The 24,192-nt window shown below is 40.1% G+C and overlaps 1 protein-coding gene across 1 annotated transcript in view; it reads left to right on the top strand.

The window, feature by feature from the left end:
* Positions 1–23,706, top strand: part of LOC122741300 (60S ribosomal protein L37-like) — a 40,111-nt gene extending 16,405 nt beyond the window's left edge. Inside the window, exons 2-3 of the mRNA XM_043984641.1 lie at positions 22,065–22,169; positions 23,369–23,706. Of these exons, the coding sequence (XP_043840576.1) occupies positions 23,376–23,651 (276 nt within the window). The 5' untranslated portion in view covers positions 22,065–22,169; positions 23,369–23,375 and the 3' untranslated portion in view covers positions 23,652–23,706. The remainder of the gene's footprint in view (positions 1–22,064; positions 22,170–23,368) is intronic.
* The last annotated feature ends 486 nt before the right edge of the window (positions 23,707–24,192 follow it).

Here is a 24,192-nt window from a genome sequence, read left to right as displayed (position 1 = left end):
GAGGGGCCAAGTGATGAGGAATTGGAAAGGCCAGCCATCAGGGTTTGTGTCTAAGCCTAGAGGTGATACACAGCTGCTGGAGTTTGTCAGGTAGAGATGTGATATTGTCAGCTACTGCTCCTTGGGAAAATCATTTTGGCAGCTGAGTGAGGAATGAATTGGAGTGAGGAGAGATGATGTAGGGAGAACAAGAACTACAGAAGTAGGTGGTGGCTATTTGAGGAGAGAAAAGGTAACTGATGTGAGAGTGGGTATTGAAGGATCCAAAAGGTACAGAATAGATAAAAGGGGTAGTAGAGTAACATTATATATTTATTTGAGGAAATCCTGGTACCAGAGGGGAAAAACATGGTAGTGAGCATTTAAATAAAGCTCAGTGAAGGGAGAAACATTGATATTGAGGAAATGTATTACAGGCTAACCAGGCAGAAGGAAAAAAATTGAATAATTCAGAAAATAAAGCCAGCAGCAGAGTCCTGATAATGATAGGGAATTTCAGGTATCCAGGTATCAGTGGACCTCTCTATACCAAAAGCAGAGTAGCTGATAAATTCTCAAACTGCTTCAATAGCAATTTCATTCTTCAAAAGGTGGAGGAAGTGGGGCAGCTAAGTGGTGCAGTGGATAAAGCACGGGCCCTGGACTCAGGAGGACCTGAGTTCAAATACAGCCTCAGACACTTGACACTTACTAGCTGTGTGACCCTGGGCAAGTCACTTAACCCTCATTGCCCTGCAGGAAAAAAAAAAAAGGTGGAGGAAGTGATGAAGGAATGTGTTTATTCTGGAACTGATTTTATCCAAAAAGGACAAACTAATTGTTCACATGGGCAGCTAGGTGGCGTAGTGGATAGAGTGCCTGGCCTGGAGTTAGGAAGAGTCCTCTTCTTGAGTTCAAATCTGGCCTTGGCAATTATTAAGCTATATGACCCTAGGCAAGTCACTTAACACTGTTTACCTCAGTTCCTCATCTGTAAAATGAATTGGAAAAGAAAATGGCAGACTGCTTCAGTATCTTTCCCAAGTAGGAGAAAGCAGAGCATAGTTTGATATGTACTCTAAATTTGGGTGCAGCCAATTTCTAAATGCAAAAAAAAAAAAAATAGGTAGTATTCAATGGTAATAGGGGCATCTGTTTTACATAGCTGGACTTGCTTTCTTTTTTAAAAAGGTGGGGACAGATAGGTGGCACAGTGGATAAAGCACTGACCCTGAATTCAGGAGAACCTGAGTTCAAATCTGGCCTCAGACACTTGACACTTACTAGCTGTGTGACCCTGGGCAAGTCACTTAACCCTCATTGCCCTGCAAAAAAAAAAAAGAAGAAGAAGAAGGACATTCTTATGGATTTGATTAATCAGGAGAACTAGGACCTGAAAGATTAATATAGCTGCCCTAGGCATAAAAAGCCCAGCCAATGAAGAGTGAATGCTGCTCAGGCTTGACTGAATTCCCTGCTGACCAGAAAATGGTAAATGCAGAGGTAGAAGGGAGCACGGTCCAACTCAGTCAGTGATTGTATCTTTTTAGACTCATGTATTATTAAGTAAATTTATTTTTATTGAATTTTATGGTCATAAATGTTTCATTAGTGTTCCAATCTCAGAATCGCTGGATTGGCCTGAACTAGGCCTGGTTCAGAATATGGCCTAAAATTCTACAAGGGAAATTAGTTCATCAAGCATAGAAAGCTCTTAAAAATGAAATTCTGGAGACACCTAAAGCAATATCATTGAAAGAGTACAAACAAAAAGCATTGGCTTGAGAGTTGAAAGGCTTGAATTCACATTCCACTCTGTCAATTTCTGCTTCTGTGATCTTGAACAGGCCATGTAACTCCTCTTGATCCCAGTTTCCTCACCTGTTAAATGAGGGAGTTGGACTAGATCATCTTGCAGGTGACTTATGTAAACCCTAAAAAGTCTTTAGAGTTGGAAGGAAGTAAAAGAGCTGAGCTGAGTAAAGGGACCTAAATGTATCACGAGAAAGATCCGCTAACCTAGATTTTGAAGACATGTAAATAAAATGCAGGCAAGGGAAAATAACTAATGAATTCATGTTGAAGGAACAATATCAGGAGAGCTAAAAAAGCCCCGAATGAGAAGCTGGCAATGAGCCCAAAGGAAAATGAAAAGGGTTTTTTAGTTAAGTTGGAAGCAAGAAGAATAATGAAGGGGGAGATAGTATGGCTGTTCCAAGTGGATGGCATGATAACATGATGGATAGAAAGAAGTACTCAACTCATTTATTTCTGACGTGATGTATAAAAAGTTTGAGAGACATGATTTCTTGGTTATTAATCATTTTATTAGGTTTGGCTGGTGAATAATAAAAGAATGGTCATTTGGCATTCCTCTCATACACCAAAAGACCCCTCCTGCAGATTTCCTGATGCTTTTTTATTCTTGGAAGAGTGGGTGTTCCTGACAGGTAGCAATCAACTCTGATTGGTTAATAATTAACGAAAGCATGAATATTATCATGAAAGGTGACCCTATTCTAATGAGGGGCTGGGGGATGGGACTTACTCCCAGACCACTCCCAGCTTCTCCAAGCTAGACAAAGAATCTATCCCCCACACACACCTCGAAGCCTAAATAGAACACAATGGGCCCTGAAATTCATCTAGATTAGTTTAGAGTCTCTTTATAAGGTTTTTCTAGTTGGGTGGGGTAATTTTTGAGGCAAGCTATCCTTCAAATGTCCTTCAAAGACTGGCTGTATTAACCTACAAGAGTTTATTTCTGTTCATTGATTTGTTTTTGTTTTTTTTGCAGGGCAATGAGGGTTAAGTGACTTGCTGAGGGTCACATAGCTGGTATGTGTCAAGTGTCTGAGGCTGGATTTGAACTCAGGTCCTCCTGAATCCAGGGCCAATGCTCTATCCACTGCATCACCTAGCTGCCCCAAGAGTTTATTTCTGAATGAAAAAATAGAAGAAAATCTTAATAATTGGTTATTAATCTGAGAGAAATAATCATCTCTCAGTTTTTTTTTCTGCCAATGAGGATGATCTTCAGATTGAGAAAGGGAGAACAAACATGCTTAACAGAGAGTTGAAACTCAAGATAAATCAAGAGATAGTGAAAGAATACTTATATGCTCTCAATGAGTTCACATCACATGATGGAACTAACCTACCTCAGGAGTTGGAAAGAATTGTCAGCTGTGATGGTTCAGCTACTGTCAATGATCATGAAAACATCATGGAGAAAAAAGGTTCTTCAGGAACTGATTCTCAAAAAAAAAATGCAGATATGGAGTCCTCAGACCATCTTTGGTTTCTTACAAAGTTGTAGAACACATTATTAAAGAAATAGCTTATGGATATTTAGAAAGGGAATCATGGAGTCTCAGAATTGAAAGACATTCTGTCTTTGTGCAAAGATATCCAATAAGGGAGAATGCACTACCACTAAGGGCATACTTTTTCACTTTGGGATAACTCTAATTGTTAGGGAAGTTTTCCATGCATTAAACATAAATTTGCCTCTTTGTAGGTTCTACACGTTGAAAGTAGAGATCACTAAAAACACCATGGCTTCAATGAGAATAAGTTATGATGCCCTAAACTCATTTTCTTTTTTGGAAGGCTAACTAGAATATTAGATGAAGAGAATTTTATACATAGTAGACCTAGATTTTAACAAAGTATTTGACAAAATTTCTCATGTTATCCTTATAGACAAGATGGAAAGAAGTGGACTAGATGATAATACGATTAGGTATATTCATAACTGATTCTATGACAGACCCAAAGAGTGGTTATCAAGAAGTCAGTGTAAATTTGAAGAGATGTCTCTAATGGAGTGCCCCAGTTGTGTGCCCTTGGCCTTGTACTGTTCAACATTTTTTTTTTAATGATTTGGATATAGAGATGGCATGCTCTCAGATTTATAGATCACATGAAGCTGAGCATGATAATTAGTGTTTTAGATGACAGAATCTGAAAGGATTTCAAGAAGTTAGAATGATGATCCAAATCTAATAGGATTAAATTTAGTAGGGATAACTAAAATTCTTAGCACAGTGCTTGGTGCATAGTAGGTGCTTAATAAATGTTGATTGATTGTAAAGTCCTGTATTTGGCTTCAAGGAATCAACTATAGAAGTTCCTAAGGGAGGACATGGCTAAAAACATGTCCTGTGAAAAAATTCTGGGGGTTATGGTGGACTGTAAGCTTAATTATGAGTTGTCAGGGTGACAAGGGAGCCCAAAAGGTTAGTGTTCTTCTAGGTTGCATTAAGACAGGTATACCATACAGAATTAAAGAGACGGTAGTACTATTGTACTCTGCCTCTGGTGTGGCAGGGCCAGCTGCTGAAATGCTTTGCTTAAAGCCTTGTCTGTAATTTTCTTTTTCTTATGTATGTAAGGATATGATTTTGCATCTTAGAACATTGCTTGCTATAGATCACATACATCTATATACACATTTACATCTGACTTTATTAATATTTAAGGCCTTGTTAGTATCTTTGTTAGAAGTTTATTCTCCCTCTTCTTTGAAATCTGAGTTAGCATTTCACATGTGGAATTGGGGGAGGGGAGAGGGAAGGGGGGAAATCACATAAACGTTTCTATGAGCTTTTTTATTTCAATAATTTATGGCTGGGGCAGCTAAGTGGCGCAGTGGATAGAGTACCGGCCCTGGAGTCAGGAGTACCTGAGTTCAAATCTGGCCTCAGACACTTGACACTTACTATCTGTGTGACCCTGGGCAAGTCACTTAACCCCAATTGCCTCACTAAAAAAAAAAAAAAAATTTATGGCTACTCTCCTGTTGCTTTCCAGGTAACTGGAGTGTATCGCATACATGTGAATTGTCTTTGTTTTTTGCTTTCATCCCCCTAAACAGTCAAGAAGCTGTCCACGTCATTGATAAAATGAAAATAGCTAAGTAATGCAATGGATAGAGCAGTGGGACTGGAGTCAGGAAGACCTAAGTTCAAATCCAGCCTCAGACACTTGCTAACTGTGTGACCTTGGGCAAGTCACTTAAACCTCTCTTTGCCTCAGTTTCTTCAACTGTAAAATGTGAATAGTAATAGCATCTACCTCCCAGGGTTGTTGTGAGGATCAAATGAGAACTTTGTAAAGTGATTAGCACAATGTCTGGTATGTAGTAGGTACTTAATAAATGGTTGTGTTCACCTCCCTCACCCCCCCCCTTTTTTCATCCAGACTGAACCCAGGGGGCAGCTAGATGGTGCAGTGGTAAAGCACTGGCCCTGGATTCAGGAGTACCTGAGTTAAAATTCAGCCTCAGACACTTGACACTTACTAGCTGTGTGACCCTGGGCAAGTCACTTAACCCTCATTGCCCTGCAAAACAAAACAAAACAAAAAAACAAAAACAGACTGAACCCAAAGGAGCTGGCATCAGAATGATCAAGGCCCAGATATTCCTTTTCTTCTTCCACTGCCCTGCATTCATATCATATGTCCTATCCTAATTTAGAGCAGTCAGTGATCAAGACTCACCACCACTGGCCTTTGCTCAGCAATGTTACCCCATGGAGACTATGAACACAACAATTCATCCCAAGCTGCTGGTTAAAATGACAATATGAAAAAATGTAAAGGCGGCCAGTTCTCCTATACACTCCCCAACAGATGTCCAAAGAGAACCACAAATGGATGAAGAATGAAGGAAGCCAAAGAGAAACAAGTGGTTGTCTCCATCTAATCCAGAACTGCACAGGATTATACTGTTGAGAGCCGTATAAGGGCTTGACATAAAGAATTATTTCCTAGTAATTAGTTGCTCAGAATTGGAATGGTCGGCCTCAGAGGGTAATGGATTCCCCCTCACTAGGAATCTTCAAGTAAAGGTTGAATGACTTTTGGAGTAGGAGACATTGTAGGGGAAATTCTTCAAATTACATGGATTTGCCATGGCCTTTAAGACCCACTCCAACTCTGAAATTCCATGATTTCCTTTCCCCACTAAACACAGAAATGTTATCGGATGATTCTCCATCTGCTGCAGTGGGGTGCTTCTTTCTGTTTCATGCCTCTCAAGTCACCCCACCTTCAGCTTACTCCACTAGGGAACTATTTTCCTCAAGCTCAGCAACTACCTGCAGTAGGGTAGCCCCTTTGCAGCCAATAGCCCCCTTTATCTGATGGCAGAAGGGGGGGGGGTGTTTCTTGGGTACTGGGTTTGAATCTACTTTGAAGGGAGTTCTGTCCTAAGTTTATATATTAGAGGCTACCTTTATCCATCTAACCCAGTATTTTTAAGGCCTGTCTTATGACAATTACTTTTCAGATTTTCATGAGGTGCCACTTTGATCTCATTAGTGTGTGCTTTCACTAGAATGGCCACCTTCTAGTCATGCCCTTTCCTGTACAGGAGATCCACCCAACTGACTGGGGGGTCTTCCTCTAATCCTTTAACATTTCATGGATACTGTTGTAATATGCGGGCTTTCCATCAGTTTGCCCTCACTGTAATTTACATGCAATGGAAATTATAAGATACACAGTTTCACAATTGTGTTATTTCAAAGAGAACACAAATTTTGTTGTAAAGAATGGATACTTCTCTGCAGTTGAAAATAAAATTTGAGAAGGGGAATTTTCAAGTCCTCTTCCACTAGGTGGCACCATTATGCTACCTCAGCCAATGCTTTGCCTTGGTGAAGCCAGTTATTTGGGAAAAGGAAGTTAATTTGAACCCCTACCAAATCACTCTTCTGAAATCACTACCATTGTACCAGTAAAATGGTCATTAACTAGGAATGCTAGGAAGCACATTATCCTTGCAGGATCCTGATTACTCATTCTTATCAGATTCTTCCAGTAACATCCTATTAGATCTTATTGTTCTCAAACTCTAAGGGAGTTTAAAGTTATTCAGTGGATGCAACCACCAGCAGAGTCCTCCTTGAGACATGAATAAACTAGGGGCAGAGGACAAGAATTTTAAAGTGCTAACATTTGTATGAGGGACAAAGTACTACTCTGATGTCTTCATCATGGTGTGGAGCTGACCTAAAATAGGCCAGCTGGACATAAGCTCTGACAGAAAGGAGAGACTGTTTTTTCCCCTTCAATTAACAAGCATTTATTTTCTCTTTCACTACCTCCCTACCAAAAAGGAAGAAAGACAAAAAAGAAAGGAAGAAAAACCAAACACATAACAATTATGCATAGTCAAGCAAAACGAATTCCCATATATCTAAAAATGTGTCTTTTCACTGTCTTAAGGAGCAATCTAGCAAGTACCAGTAGGGTAGTCACTAAAGGGTGTATTCTTTGGTTGTTGCAACAAGTTAAGGATTACTTGTGTTTTATTTTCTGGTCAGATAATGCTACATAATCTATGGGATAAGACATGAAAATATTTCTATTCTTTTTTGTTTAAATTTTGAACATTATTTTGTGGTTTTCCCAGAGAGCCATCCCTTATAACTAAGAAGAAAAAAGGAAAAAAAAAACCAATTCAGTAAAACTAAGCATATCCAAAAAAAGTCTGATATATGTAATGTTCCATGTCTTTCATTCTTCCCACTCGCCCCTCCCTGCCCCCCAAAAGAAGGGAGGGAGGTATATTCTTATATCTCTTCTTTGGGGTGAACCTCAGTCATTACAATTAGTGTTAAGTTTTTGTTGTTCTTTTCATTTACATTTATAACACTGGCTACCCTGGCCTTCACCATCTTAAAGCCAAGTATGTGTTACGTTTCACTCCTTCCTTAAGGATTTGTACCCTTTAGAGAGACTGAGAATTTTCTAAGTCCTTGGCCAATGACATTTAACCACATTACAGTCACATTATCTTTGACAAAGAAATATTTACTTCAAAAGGTATAATCCCCAATATACATACTTATTCCCTGACACATAGGACTTAAGTCTCTCTATACTGCCTCAGTCTCTGGGCAGCACAAGTGCTTAGGTTCATAGCTTAGTTCAGTTCCTATAGAGCACAGTCCGAAGTTCCAAGGTCAAAGTTCCCTTTGGTCTTTTGAGTCCTAAGTGCCCTGGCTTCTCTGGGCTTCCTTGCTGGACTCTTTGGCCACTATATCCTCTCTTGAAATTCTGGCCCAGTTCCAGTTTTGCTGGCACCTGAAACTGAGGACAAATGAAGCAGAAAAAACAACAACCCACCAAACAAACCCTCTAGGTCCATTTCTCAGAGCCAGTCAAGGATAAAGAGAAAAAGGGGAGCAAGGTATTCTCCCTCTTAGTTCAGTTCATAGGGCTAGAACTGTGGGTGAACCATATGTGATCTTCATCTTCTGGGCACAACAAGGGAGTGCTCACAGAAAGGAAGGAGAAAGACTGTCCCAGTCTGGCCAGTTTTAAAGATGCAAACAGTTCCAACTACACAACCAATCACAGGAGGCTACTGCCACCCGCAAGATAGGACAATTTAGAATGCAAGGTGCTTCCATATTAAGTGATGGGGGTATATGTAGGGCTAGCCCTCTTATACATTGTTATAGAAATTGTGAATATCATTTTTCTGGTTCTTTATACCTCATTTGGTATCAGTTCATGTAAGTCTTTGTATGTTTTTCTATAATCATCATATTCATTGTTTCTTACAACACAACAATATCCTACCAAATTCATGTAGCACAACATGTTTAGCCATTCTCCATTTAAAGGGCACCTACTTTGTTTCCTGTTTCTTTTTTTAACCATTACAAAATGTGCTGCTACAAATATTTTGATGAATATAAGACCTTTCTTTTATCATCATTTCCTTGGAGTTCATGCTTATGCCTTGTGATCTTCTTTCTCTTCCTCCTCCTGCTCTTCCTCCTCCTCCTTCTTCTAACTAAGGTCCAAAGCTGTTGTGATTTGGTCACCTTGTTGGTAAGCAGTAGAATTCAATTAAACAGGTCCTCTTATTCCAAAGCTGACCTTGACCACCCAGTCTTTCTGAGGCAGAATGATAGAACATGTGGAATCCTAGGACTCCTTTCCCTTTTGGGCCTTGGTTTAACAAAGAATTAAGACATAGAACGCTCAGAGATTCCTCAGAAGACCTTAAATTGTTCCTATCTAGTTCTAAATGGGAAAGAGGGATCAGAGACAATCCAAGTAAGGCTACTGTGAGGAAATGGGTAATGGTCTCTCTATAAGGATATAACAATCACCATTCAAATTACACTCCTCTGGACCTGTTTGAAGACAAAGGTCTCAGTCCCCCTCCTTTCCCTCCAGCAAACAAGATCACATGGTTCAAGGAGCCCTGAGCTGGTCTCAATAAGGTCCTTTTCTGGGCTGTGTCCATATAAGGGAAAATTGAAGAAATGTCTCTATGTCACCTCCCCCATTGGCTAAGAACCCAAAGAATAATTATGGAAATTAGGGTTAAGAATACCACATTCAGGTTAGCTAGTTTTTGTAACCCTTGAGTGATGACCAGTGATGAAAAAGGGGAGGGTCCATTCACATTAGGGACTAGGGGTTAAAATGGGGTCTGCAAGCCCTCATTCTTTGCACTCAACAGCTGCACACAGGGATGCCCATTCTTGAGAGAATGATAGTAAAAGAGCCTTTGACACATCACTGCTGCTGAGTTCCAGAGAATTATTGAGCAGGCAGGGACAGCTACATGGTGCAGTGGATAAAACACCGGCCCTGGATTCAGGAGGACCTGAGTTCAAATCCAGCCTCAGACACTTGACACTTAATAGTTGTGTGACCCTGGGCAAGTCATTTAACCCTCAGTGCCCCGCAAAAAAAATAAATAAATAAAATAAATTATTGAGCAGGAGTCATTTCCCTCTCAGCTACCAAGTAGGTAAAGTTTGTCTTTGGCACTCCCCAATCTCTATATGTTTCTTTATCCCTCTCTTCCATCTCTTCGTGCTTCCAGAAACCCATGTTCCTCATTTTATTCCAAACTCATCATTGTATAGTCAGGAGCCCCAAGCTTCCAATTTACCTCACTCTGCCAGCTTGTCTATTCTATTTCCTTCCTTTCTTCTCCTGCCTCAATCCAGAGAAATAATTTGATTTCGTTTTCTTTACCCACTCCACAGCTTCTCTAGACATGGCCCTTTGGTTTTCTTGGACTTGGCTCATTGTTACCTGATTCCCCAGGCTACTGACCAGGACCTGGTTTAGATTCTTCCTTAAGATCCAACTTTGGGGATAGGGGGGATGGGGGTGGTGGTGGTGGAGAACCACATTTCTTTATTCACCCCAGCCTGGATATAGCTCACTGAACCAAAGGATGAGGTCAGTAGAAGGGAAGTCCTTGGAGGGCCACTATTTTTGTCTGTATTCCTAGTGACCAGCACATGTACTTAATTAGTATTTAAAAATTTTAATTGAATTATTTACTTTTCTATCTGTTGCCACTGATTCCTAGAAACTAACAGTGGGATCAGGATGAGCATAGGATAATTAAACATCTTGGTTGGGCAAAAGATTGCCTCAAGAGGAAAAAACCCAAAGTGATTTCTCACTGACTGTCACAGGAAAAGTCAAAGTTGCCTAGTCAGTCTTTAAGATGCTGTGTTTATCAGTTGGGAAAATTTTGTTTGCCTCCTACTGACAAAGCAAGAGACTGCAAAATCCTTGAGGGAATTATAGATACTGACAGTGGAAAAAAACCCATGAGGTCATCAGTTGTATTCCCTGTAGGCCACTTAAGGAGAAGACAGTCCAGGGAGAAGCTATCCTGCAATAATAAGTGGCATCCTTTGCTGCCTTTTAGGGAGAGTCAGCAGAGCAGTAGAACTAAGTCAGAGTACCCAGATTTAGAATATAGAGTCAACTTGGGCAAAGCAACCAGAGCTTTGGTTTAGGGGCACCTGTCCTCCTTCAGCAGATAGAAACAATTGAACTTAATAAGAACAGTTAGTTAAAATATGAAGCCATAAGATGGTGTCTCTTCCCTTAGAATAACTGCATCTCAGGTGTGATCCTCCCCAGCCTGACCCTTCCTTATTGTTTCTTTCCAGCAGCAGCCTTTCCATCAGTGGAGATCTGAGGTCTCTCCTTGAAGTTCCTCCCTGCCCTTGCCCTGAGGACGTTTTTGTGGTGATTGTTCTATTTGCTAGTAGCTGTTACAGTATCAAATGTTTATGGGGTATAGTTTCTGTAGCTCAGGACATCCTTGATGTGCTACTTTGGAGTCAGGAAGATCTGAGTTCAAATCCTCCTTCAGATACTTACTGGTTGTGTGACCCTGGGTAAGTCATTTAACCCCCTCTGCCTCAGTTTCCTTATCTGTAAAATGGGGGTTCTGAAGGACAAATGAGATATTTGTAAAGTGCTTTGTAAACCTTATAGGGCTATATAAAAGCTAGCTATTATTTATCCTAAAGAAAGAGAACTCTATTCCTTTGGGTAGTCATCCTGAATGACTCCAAGGACATTGCAGATTAGCTCTCCATCCCCTTTTATGAGCATGTGCAGTCCCAAGTTATGTGATCTGGCTCTCTTTGTATCTCCATGCCTGTAATGCATTTCCTTATAATTTCCTTGGTGTGTTGAAATCTTTTTTTCTCCACTTCAGTACCCAGCTCCTATGTAACCTCCTCTAAGTAACCTTCACTGATTCTTCTCCCTATTTCCCCATTCCCAGATGAAAGCAATCTTTCCTTTCTCATATTTTCATAGGACTTTTTTTTGGGGGGGGGGGAGACTCTCTCAGGCCTGTCACACAGAGTGTTTACTGTAGCTACAGGAGGAATTAAGACCAAAGTTCACCAGCAGTGCCAGTCTCTTCTTCAGCATTGCCAAGTACCTTCCTGAGGCAGATGGAAATTTCAAGACAATTTGCACTTGGGGGTTGGAGGAAGGAGGAGAGGGAGGGGAAAGAAGGCAGTGAAGCATGAAGAGAATTGAAAAAGGCAAATGAGAAGGAGTATATGTATTAATTCCTAGATTCAGAAAGACTCATCTGGTCATACCACTCACATTTGGGGGAGAGAGGTTCTTAGGTTGCCCTGGAATAGAGATGTTAAAGGAATTCTCTTGCTGTAATCCAGCCAGAAAAAAAGGGGAGGACCCTTCAAGTGATGAGGCCCTGAGGTTTGTTGTTAAGGTAGAAAGAGAAAAAGGTAAGAAGAGACGGAGGAAGTGGAGAGGGGAGAGGAAGAAGTCACAGGAGAACAGCATCAGCAAGTTTTTGGGGACCAAAGTCCCAGGACCAACAGGAGGGAACCTGCAAGGGGCAAAGCTAAGAAGCCATTTTCTGGAAGAGAGCCATGAGAGCCGGGGACAAAGAAGCGTTCCACCAGAGGCAAAACTCTTTCTCACCCCAACATAAACAGAAGTCTGTGGAAGATTGTATCCGTTTGTATCTGGAGGGAATGAAAAAGATTGATTCTATTGCTTGATTTTGTCCGTTTCTTCCTTTGTCTTTCTGGCCTCCGGCCAAAGACTAGCCTCTCCATTGAACCCAGAGGACACTGTGATTCCAGAGCAGTGTCATAAGTCATCCCTGTATTATATTTATCTGTGTATTCATCATCCCAAGTAGAAGGTACTTAAGGGCAGGGATGATTTTGTTTTTCCTTTTTGTATCCCCAGGGCCTTGTACATAGTGAGCCCTTAATAAATGTTTGAATTAAAAATTAATAAATGAATCTTGGCCCCTGTGCCAAGTACACCGCTCTGTGCACTGGCAGTCCATCAATCACAGTGTTCTTTAAGGTAAGGGACACAGCAGAGAGGCAGGAAAAGATCACTGGGCCAGGAATTAGGAGACTAAACATCAAGTCCTGACTCTGGCACTGCTTAATGATGTGACCTTTTGCCCCTCTGCTCCCAGATTCCTCATCTATGAAATGAAGGGATCGCATTGTATAATCGAATTTGCTAGCTCTGTCTCAGTCTGTGGTTAGACATCCACCTTGACCAACTAATCAACTGGCGTGAAAAACTGCCTACTGTGTTCTAGGTACTATGCCACAGAATGGGAATAAAAATGCAATGAACAGAACAATCCCTACTTACAAGAAGCTCACTAGTACATTTACAAATTTATACAGAATGAAGAGAAAGAGAATAAATCCCACCCACCCCCACCCTTAAATGCAAAGTAATTAAATACTAGGTAGTTTGAGAGGGAGGGCACTAGCAGTAAGAGGGATCAGGAAAAGTTTCCTGCAGAAGGTGGTGCCTGAGCTGTGTTTTGAAGGCAGAGAGGGATTTTATGAAGCAGAGCAGAGGGAATATAATTCCAAGCATGGGCATGATCAGTGTAAGGACAATGAGCTGGGAGATGGAGTGTTGGAAGTGAGGAATAGAGAATTCAGTTTGACTGGATCACTGTGTGCAAGAGAGGGTGAGATGCACAATGAGATTGAAATGATAGGTGGGGCTAGGATGTGAAGATCCCTAAAAGATAAATTGAGGAGTTTATACTTTATTCTAGAGTCAATAGGGAACCATGGGAGTTTACTGCATAGGGGAGTGACATTATGATATTTGTACTGAAGAAAAATAGCTTTGACTGCAGTATGGATGATGGGCTAGAGTAGGAAGAGACTTGAGAAATGAAGACCAGTTAGGAATAATCTGGCCTGAACTACAGTGATACCTCTTTGCATAGGGAGAAGAGGTCAGATGCAAGAGATGTTGAGGAAGTACAAAAGACAAGAATGATTAGATATGTGGGATCAGAGAAAGAGGAGTCAAGATAGTGAGATCACAAAACTAGGAGCCTGGAAGTTGGTGGAATCAAGAGCACATGTAGATTTTGTCTTGTGTATATGTGTGTTTGGTTATGGAAAACAAGGGGGCTTAAGTAGGTGTGAATTTTGATATACCAATTCCAACACCACTCTGAACTTTTTTAGGCCATTCCCCATATTCTTTTTTTTTTCTATTTTATTTTATTTTATTTTACATATAAGGTATTTTATTTTTTCCATTACATGTAAAGATAGTTCTCAACTTTTGTTTATACAAGCTTTACAATTTCAGATTTTTCTCCCTCACTCCCCCCCTCCCCCCTCCTCCCCTAGACAGCATTCCCCATATTCTTGACAAGGAGAAGTGACCCTTCATTGCCAGAGACTAGAAGAGAGAGTGGAAGGAGTTTTGAGATGAAGAGTGTAAGAGAAGAGAAAACTGGTTAAATGGTTTTAATTTTCTCTGTAAAGTAAGAGGCAATGTCTTCCAGCTGAGAGAGAAAATGAGGCAGGTCTGGGGGCCTTGAGAAGGTAAGAAAAGGTTTGGGAAAGCTTTTGTAGGGAGTAATGACATTAAATAAAGGAGGAGTAAAAAGATTGCCTTGCTGAATTGAGGGCCCAGGAGAAGTTAGATTTCTGGAATTTCTAAATGTACCCAGGTAGCAAGGTGGGGTGGCTTCTTCTAGCTCCATTCAGCAGCACAGGAGCAGGAGTGCAAGCAGACTGATGATGATGGGTTTGATCCAGGGCTTAAGGTATGGCAAGGGTTTTGAGAGTAGAAGACAATATTGAGTTGAATTGGCTTACAGAGTGAAGATTGGAGAGGGAGAAAAGTAAAATGAGAATATGGGGAATGCCCTGAGAAAGTCCTGAGGGATATGGGAATTGGAGGTTCTGATGAGGGTGAAAAATAGGTTTAAGAGGGGTGAGGCAAAGGAAGAGAAGGAATGATCGGAAGTTATAGTCAGACAAGAAATGTCAGCTTTTAATTAAGAGAATGGAATATCTATGGGTAATGGTGAAACACAAGGTATACCCATCCCTGCATGGAATTGAGGTGTAATAAAGTAGGAGGTCATGAAATTTAAGGAGATTTTGGAATTGGGAAGTTAGGGAACTTAAAGAGACATCAACATAGATTTTAAAGACTGCCATTTATAAGGGAGGAAGTTGGAAGGAGAGGAAGACCATGAGCCTGGTGCAGACTTCTTCTCAAAGGGATTAAGAATGACCTGGGGGGGGGGGAAGGGCGAGGCTAGGTGGTGCAGTGGATAAAGCACTGGTCCTGGATTCAAGAGTACCTGAGTTCAAATCTGGCCTCAGACACTTGACACTTCCTAGCTGTGTGACCCTGGGCAAGTCACTTAACCCCCATTGCCCTGCAGAAAAAAAAAAAAGAATGACCTGGGGGTTGGTATACAATAGCCACCATGATATGGATTGTGTGGAAAATTTTGATACTGTTAATTTCATAGCAAGAGAGTTTGCTTAGTGATTTATCTGTAGGTTGGAATAGAGAGAGAGATTTGAAGTTTTTTTAAGCAGATGCTCTAAAATAACCACATCTACATAAGCCCCCTTGTTTTCTATAACTAAACACACAGAGACACATGACAAAGATAGGTCAGTATCAGAGCTTTAGAACATCAGCTTAATTAGTTCAGAGCTTTCAAACAATAACTTTATATCTTCACAGAGTAGATATTCTTATACATGTGTCTCTTAAATAAAAAATACATCTTTCTGGGGCAGCTAGGTGGCGCAGTGGATAGAGCACCAGCCCTGGAGTCAGGAGTACCTGGGTTCAAATCTGGCCTCAGACACTTAACACTTACTAGCTGTGTGACCCTGGGCAAGTCACTTAACCCCAATTGCCTCACTAAAAAAAAAATACATCTTTGGGGGGCAGCTAGGTGGTACAGTAGATAAAGCACTGGCCTTGGATTCAGGAGGACCTGAGTTCAAATCCAGCCTTAGACACTTGATACTTAACTGGCTGTGTGACCCTGGGCAAGTCACTTAACCCTCATTGCTCCACCAAAAAAACCCACCTCTATTTACTCAAACATTACATATAAGTATACATCTATATTTATATAAATATATACATATATGCATATATATTCATGTGATTCACATTTTTATGGAATGTTATCTCAGTGCTTGGGCACTACTTCACAATGAAGGAAATACTCAGAGTGCAGAAACTTCCAAGACTCATGAAGAATTCTTTTATGGAGGGGTGAGGAGAGGGATTCAGTGTATTCTTTTTTTTTAAATTAAAAAATTTTTTTTAGTGAGATTTATTCTCATTCTATTTTTCTTCAGGAGTTTAATTTGAAATTCAAAGATAGGAATTCAAGGATTCTGAAACTTAAAAGAAGACACTACTCTGGCACGGGCCTATTTATCTGTTTCCCTAGAGATATTTCTTTTGATTGTACTCCTTAGGCTCCAAAAAACAGGTGCTTTAGACAGTTTTAAATAATAATAAAACAATGAAGAGGTTTTGAACTTCGGGATTTGTTTATTTAGGTTATTTTAAAGAAATGATCTTAAAGCTGACAGTAAAAGTAAAATCAAAGAAATCTGTCACCTAGTTATTCAAAGGCAGTGTGATGAAGCCCAGTTTTTATGCTAAGACAAAATATATGGAATAGTTAAAGTCAGTATTTCATAGGAAGTCTGGAAAATATATTAAAAACAAATTATTATTATTTAGTGAGGCAATTGTGGTTAAGTGACTTGCCCAGGGTCACACAGCTAGTAAGTGTTAAGGGTCTGAGTCTGGATTTGAACTCAGGTACTCCTGACTCCAGGGCCAGTGCTCTATCCACTGCGCCACCTAGCTGCCCAAAACAAAATGTTTTTAAAATAATAAACATTTTTATTTATAGTTTTGAGTTCCAATTTTTATCCCTTCTTCCCTCCATCCCCTCCCCCTCCCTGAGTTGGTAAGTAATTAGATATGGGTTATACATGTATAATCATGTAAAATATTACCTTATTAATCATTTTGTATAAGAAAACTTGAATAAAAGAAAAAAATGAAAGAAAGTGAAAAATAGCATTCTTCAGTCTGTTCCATCAATATCAGTTCTTTCTTTGGAGGTGGATGGTATGTTTTATCAATAGTCCTTTGGGATTGTCTTGGATCATTGTAGTCTTGAGAATAGTTTAATCATTCACGGTTGTAAAAATAAATTATTAACTATCTAATCTGAAAACATTATAACTGTACTTATATGAAAAATTATAACTTTAGAAAAATTATAATTGGACTGTAAATCCCATCTGGAGTCGCCATTCAAATGTAAAAATATTTTACTAGCTGGTGGGGCCTAATCTTGCTGGGGAGGGGTGGGGCTAATCTAACTAGAGGACTAATCTGGGGATTTTTGACTGGCTGGCTATCTGACTGCTGTTAATTTAATATGAGCCATTTATAAAATTTCTCCACACTGCTCCCTCCCAAATTGATAAACAAACAATTAAGAAGCCTCTTAATTGACTAATCAAAGCAGGGCTTATTTATAAAAATAAATGTAAGAGATAAGAGTAAAGAAGTGCAGTTATATGGCCTTCCGGGGCATCTCTCTCACCTCTGCATCTCCTTAGTGTTCTCTCTCTCACGGACCTCTCAGTGTCTCTTACTCCTTCCTCTCCTGCCACCTCTCTTTACCGTCCCAACGAACACCTCAAAAGCCCGGAACTCCATACTCTTACTCCCAGCGTCTCTAACATCTCTGTATCGTAGCCCTTTCTCGCTTTCTTCCCCCTCTTGTACGGTCTCCCCATCTCTCTTGTCATCCCCCTTTTTATTAACCTGCTCTCCCAAGTGAAACCCGGGCTCGCTGCCCCCAGGTTCTGGCCAAGCCATGTGCTTCAAGAGCCTGCAGCTGGGGCTGGACGAAGCAAACCCCAGTGTCCCTGAGGGTTTTTGTGGGCCTTTCCGCTGTGTGAATGGGGCCCTCGAGGTGCCACACCCGTGGCTGTCTGTGCAGTTTAGCTCAGAGGCCTCCCTGCAGCTAAAACGGGAGGGGGAGGGGTGCCAGCTGTGCTAGGGAAGCCTGAGGCTAATTTAACACCCACATGGTTCTTCATCAAACAATATTGCTGTCTCTGTGCACAGTGTTCTCTTGGTTCTTCTCATTTCACTATACATCAGTTCATACAAGTCTTTCTAGGCCTTTCCGAAATCTTCCTGCTTATCATTTCTGATAGCACAATAATATTCCATCACCATCATATACCACAGCTTAGCCATTCCCCAATTGATGGGCATTCCATTTCCAAATCTTAGCCACCGCAAAAAGAGCTGCTATAAATATTTTTGTACAAATAGGTCTTTTTCTCTTTTTGTGGAAAAACAAACAAAATATTAATATTTTAAAGATAGAATAATAAATATCTAATAAAGATAGAAATCTAGTATGGCTAATTGCATATCAAAAAGGTTGTAGGGGTTGGGATGAAAAATCAACAAACATTTATATATACGTGTATATGTATAATAATAATAGTAATTATTATTATTAAATGTTTGCTGCGTATCCAGTACTAGTTAAGCAGTGGGAATACAAAATACAAACAAAAATAAAGACAGTCCCTATCCTCAAAGAGTTTATATTCTAATGAGGGAAGACAGACAATAAAAGGGAGCTTAAAAGCTGGGTGGTGAGAAAGGAGAAGGTTCCCACATGAGGGCATCATGAAAAAATCCATAGAGTCAGGAGTAAAGCACATGTGGCTGGCCTGGTTACTTCTTTCAGAATGAAGAACTTTACACCTTTGCAGCCTTAGGGATGGAGTCATCTTCCACAGGGGAGAAGACTGCTTAGGTATAATGAAGTCCAGAGAGTCAAGAGTAAAAACAGGAGGAAAAGACATTTTTCAAACAATGGAAAGATGGAGTAAGGAAAAACAAAACACCCCCCCCCCACACACACACACACACTCCTGGTACAAACTAGAAATCAGTAATCTAAAAAAGAATTTGAGTAGCTCCTTACAAGGAATATCAAAAAATGATGTTTTTCATTGAAACTATTAAAGAACAGGTGAAGCCCTTATTTTCTTTTCCACTAAAATGCAAGTTCCCTGAGGGCAGGAACTTTGATTTTTTTTGTTTGTTTGTTTATATTTCCAGTGCCTAGCATTGTGCCTGGCATAGTAGTAAGCATTCAATAAATACTTTTTGATAGAAAAAAAAAGCATTAGGCATGAAAAGGAGATTCCAAATAATCTTCTGAAATGGACAAATCAGACAGCAAATAATGGTGTGTGATCAAGCGTTCCATGACCCTGCTGGGTTTATATCCCAAAGACATCACAAAAAAGAGAAAAAGACCTATTTGTACAAAAATACTTATAGCAGCTGTTTTTGTGGTGGCTAAGAATTGGAAATCAAAGGAATGCCCATCAATTGGGGAATGACTAAACAAGCTGAGGCATATTATGGTGATGGAACATTATTGTGCTATAAGAAATGACAAACAGGATGATTTCACAAAGGCCTGGAAAGACTCGTATGAACTGATGTAAAGTGAAGTGAGCAGAACCAGGAGAACATTGTGCACAGTGACAGCAGTATTGTTCAATGAAGAACTGTGAATAACAACTATTCTCTCTCTCTCTCTTTTTTTTTTGGTGAGGCAATTGGGGTTAAGTGACTTGCCCAGGGTCACACAGCTAGTAAGTGTTTAAGTGTCCAAGGCTGGATTTGAACTCAGGTCCTTCTGAATCCAGGGCCAGTGCTCTATCCACTGCGCCACCTAGCTGCCTTGACAACTATTCTCAAGAGTACAATGATACCAAAGGACTACTGGTGAAGCATACTCTCCACATCCAGAGAAAGAACTGATATTGATCGAATACAGATTGAAGCATGCTATTTTTCACTTTTTTTCATTTTTTCCTTTTATTCAAGTTTTCTTATACAAAATGACTAATATGGTAATGTTTTACATAATTGCACACATATAACCTATATCTGATTGTTTACCATCTCAGGGAGGGAGGAAAGGAGGAAGGGAGGGGAAGGAGGGAAGGAGGGATATAATTTGGAACTCAAAACTTTAAATAAAAATGTTTATTATTTTTTTAAAAGTTCTGTGACCTAATTAAGAATTGAGCTGCAAATGGAAAATTTTGAAGGAACTGAGGGTGAAATTCAGGAATTTTTGTCAAAACATATAAGCTATTATTACAAATGGCCCCTGTAATAAAGGATTTTGAATTTCCCATGGGATTTCTATTCTTAGGGGCTCCAGAGGGCACCTTAGGAGCTACAGACTAGTGAGTATACTTCTATACTGGGGAAACCAATGTGGGTCGTGTGGATGCTTTTTGTCTTTTTTATACAATAATCATTTCCCAATGTGCTGCTCCCTCCTTCTATTCCTTGCTCCCCTCTCTCATCCCCTAGATTGTAGGGTTATAGGCTTAGAGCTGGAAGTTGCCTCATAGGCCATTTCATTTGAACCCCTCATTTTACAGATAAGGAAATTGAGACCCAAGTTGATTGACTGATTTGCTCAAGGTCATGCTAATTATCAAAGGTGGGATTTGAACCTAGGTCTTCTTATTCCAGAGCCAGTGTTCTTTTCACTGTATTTTGTTGTTTTTTTATTCTCAAGGAGTTGAGTACTTGCTTCATTCTTTCCACCCCAACTCTTGTCTTTGTATTTAAGAACTTAATGAAAAGAGCAGAGGAAGGGGTTCAAATCCTACCTCTGATACTTATGACCTGTGTAATCCTGGGTAACCCATTTAATCTCTCTGGGCCTCAGTTTCTTCATCTCTAAAATGAGGAGGGTGGGCTAGATGCTTTTGAGGGTCCTCTGAGGTCCTGTGATGCTGTGTTGGTGTTACCTCAAATATCCTTGCTTCCTGGTTTTATTACCCTCAACTCTCCTTTGTCATCACCCCCATCTGAGCCACGATTCAGGGGTCAGATTGACCCTTTCTACTTGGGATTATGAACCACTTGACAGGGCCAAGGACTTGGATGTTAAGAATTTTCTCTCTGGGTCTTCAATAGCTGCGGCTGCTGAAGGAGGGCAGATGGGTGGATGCAGAGTCTGCGGAAGCATTTGCCAGGCTACATCTCCACAAGGGTTGCTTCCTTATACAGTGACTTTAGGGGGCTTGCCTGGAAGCAGGATTGGTGGTCTAGGAGTGCTGCTATTGAGCACATGTGGGTCAACAAGAAGGTGATGGTGGCGCCTCCTCCTCTTTCTCCCTTAAGGCTCTTTGCTACTTTACTAGGCTGGCTTACCTGCCCCTTGGCAGCAGTTGGTGGAGATGGTTTGAACTTTAGTAACAATGGAGAAATTGTTGCTTTTCTAGAGGCAGCTAGGTGCTGACCTGAGTTCAAGTCCAGCCCAGATCCTTCATAGCTGTGTATCCTTGGGCAGAAATTTAGCCTCTATCTGCCTCAATTTTCTTATCTGTAAAATGAGTATAATAATAGTAGCTATGGTTATTGTGAGGATAAAATGAGATAATATTTGTAAAGTGCTTTGTAAACCTTAAAGTGCTATATAAACAGTATATAAAATCATTATCATCATTAGGATATGGCTGGGGGTGGGGGGGGAAGGAATAAGTTAAATCCTCCTGGACCTAAGCATTAAGGGGCCTAGAAAAGAAGGGAACAGATTTAGAAAGTATGATGCAGGGAGTTGTTGTTGTTGGGTTGTTGTTGTTGTTTTTTTTTTTCAGGGAAAATCCAGTTTTTAGATAGTTGTACGATTTAAAGAGTCTAGGGGAAGAGTTTAAAGATAAAGGGCTTTTTTTTGGTGGCAAAGTGGAAGGGATGAGCAGAGAACGGTAAGAACTGGGGAGAGATAGAACCAAAGCAGAGGAGGATAAAAGTTTCAGGAGACAGAAAGCAGGGGAAGGGGATTTTTAAAAGGCAGACATTAGTTCTGAATAACAGAGATCAAAGGAGCAAGAGATTTGCTAGCTTTGGGACAGTACCAAGTAGATAGAAGCCAGCAGAATCAATCAGAACCAAGTTTCTGATTCCATTTCAGGGACTTAGAAATTTCTCAGGCACAGCTAGGTGGTGCAGTGGATAAAGCACTGGCCCTGGATTCAGGAGGACCTGAGTTCAAATCCAGTGTCAGACTTACTAGCTGTGTGACCCTGGGCAAGTCAGCTAACCCTCATTGCCCCTCGAAAGAAAGAAAGAAAGAAAGAAAGAAAGAAAGAAAGAAAGAAAGAAAGAAAGAAAGAAAGAAAGAAAGAAAGAAAGAAAGAAAGAAAGAAAGAAAGAAAGAAAGGAAGAAAGAAAGGAAGGAAGGAGGGAAGGAGGGAAGGAAGGAAGGAAAGAGGGAAGGAGGGAAGGAGGGAAGAAGGAAAGAAAGAAAGAAAGAAAGAAAGAAAGAAAGAAAGAAAGAAAGAAAGAAAGAAAGAAATTTCTCATCATTTCTGTTCAAACAGATTTCTAGAGACACAGCATTCTGACGAGTGATAAACAACTGGGGTGGTGCTGCCTAGAACAAAGAAGGGTCCTACCTCATCCTATCTGGTTCAAGAAAGCATACAGTAAGTCCATCACTATCTCTGACTTGTAGCACCCCTGTGGAGCAATGTTGAATGGGGCACACCATTTCTGAGCTGTAGCAGGATGCTAATTCATCTAGGAATGAAAGGTAGGAAGGGTGGAGTGGAGAAGAGAGATGCCAAGAAAAGCAGCTGCATTTGTTAGAGGTCTGGAATCTCAAGTCTAGATGAAGGGAGGTGGTGAGAAGCAAAAATCCTCCTCCAGAAAATGTGAGAAAAAATAGATACAATCTGGCATTTTCTTGTCAGGGAAATCAGCCACCTGCCCTCCCTTCTCTCTCTTGCCTCCTTTTCTTTCTTTTTTTGAACATAAATTTTCCTGTAAATCAGATAATATCAGTTGAAAACCTATACCCCTCCCTGACATTTGAACGGACTATCTTTAAAGCTATACAAATTCTGTTATAGGCAAATGGCATTATTTTTTGGTAGCTTGGATTTCTTCCCCTTAAATCTGCTTTATAAAGGTTAGTAGCAGTCATATTGAGATAGAAGGAATAAGGGAATAAGCACTTATGTAATGCTTACTATGTGCCAGGCACTGTGCTAAGAGCTTTTTATAGAAATTATCTCATTGATCCCTGTGAGGTAGGTGAAATCAGCACTGGTAAATTAGATCAGAAGAGAAATCTCTATATAATGAAAATATTTCCAAGCCACAAATTTAGAGACTATAGTTGAAGTTGAGCAACCTTTCTGAATGCCTTCACAACCAATAGAAAAGCCCCCTGCCCTCTTCAACACATAGTTATCTGATGGCAACAAGTTGCCTACCCCATCCTCTCCAAGGCACATCCCTTACATCATACTGATTCTCCCAGAAGTAGCTCCCTACTCCATATGGAGATGTCATGTGCATGTCATTTTCCAGGCATACTTCTCTCTGAGAGCATCCCTTACCTCATTTTCCTGAATAAACTAATCACTGGTAAAATGGTAGAGTTACTCATGCCCACCAAATGTTTCTCTATTGACCTTTGGGTGATCCATAATTTGAAATTCTTTGGAGAAAGTGGTTTTGAAGCCATATAGCATCAACAGAATAATACTCATATTTTCTTAAATGAGTTTTTGTGACATCCCCCCAAAAGAGAAAAAGAGTTATTTGTACAAAAATATTTATAGCAGCTGTTTTTGTGGTGGCTAAGAATTGGAAATCAGCTCTTTGGTCCCTGTGGCAGGAGGAAGATGATGAAGGGACTGTCTTTGTTTGGTAAGTGCTGGAATAAGATGCACACTTTGTGCCGTCGCTGTGGCTCTAAGGCGTACCATCTTCATAAGTCAACCTGTGGCAAATTCTGGTATCCTGCCAAACGCAAGAGAAAGTATAATTGGAGTGCAAAGGCTAAGCAACGCAACACTACTGGTACTGGTCGAATGAGGCACCTAAAAATTGTCTACTGCCGGTTCAGGAATGGATTCCATGAAGGAACAACACATAAACCCAAGAGAGCAGCTGTTTAGGCATCTAGTTCATCTTGAGGATTCAACTGTTTGTTAAAATAAATGTCCTGAATCAAAAAAAAAAATTGGAAATCAAAGGAATGCCCATCATTTGGAGAATGACTAAACAAGCTGTGGTACATGATTGTAATGGAATATTATTGTGCTATAAGAAATGACAAGCAGGATGACTTCAGAAAAACCTGGAAAGACTCATATGAACTGATGTAAAGTGAAGTGAGCAGAACCAGGAGAACATTGTGCACAGTGACAGCATTATTGTTCTATGAGCAATTGTGAATGACTTAACTATTCTCAGCAATATAATGACCCAAGACAATCCAAAAAAGTAATGATGAAGCATATTAGCCGCCTCCAAAGATAGAACTAATATTGATTGAACACAGATTTAAGTGTGCTATTTTTCACTTTCTTTCATTTGTTTCTTCTATTAAAGTTATCACTATATTAGTCATTTTTCATAAGAAAAGTTTAATAGAAGAAAAAAATGAAAGAAAGAAAGTTGAAGAGAAAGGTTTGACACAATAAAGTACTCTCTAAA

This window comes from Dromiciops gliroides, chromosome 2, assembly GCF_019393635.1.
Source record: "Dromiciops gliroides isolate mDroGli1 chromosome 2, mDroGli1.pri, whole genome shotgun sequence".
Lineage (NCBI taxonomy): Eukaryota > Metazoa > Chordata > Mammalia > Microbiotheria > Microbiotheriidae > Dromiciops > Dromiciops gliroides.
This window is presented reverse-complemented; position numbering and strand designations above follow the sequence as displayed.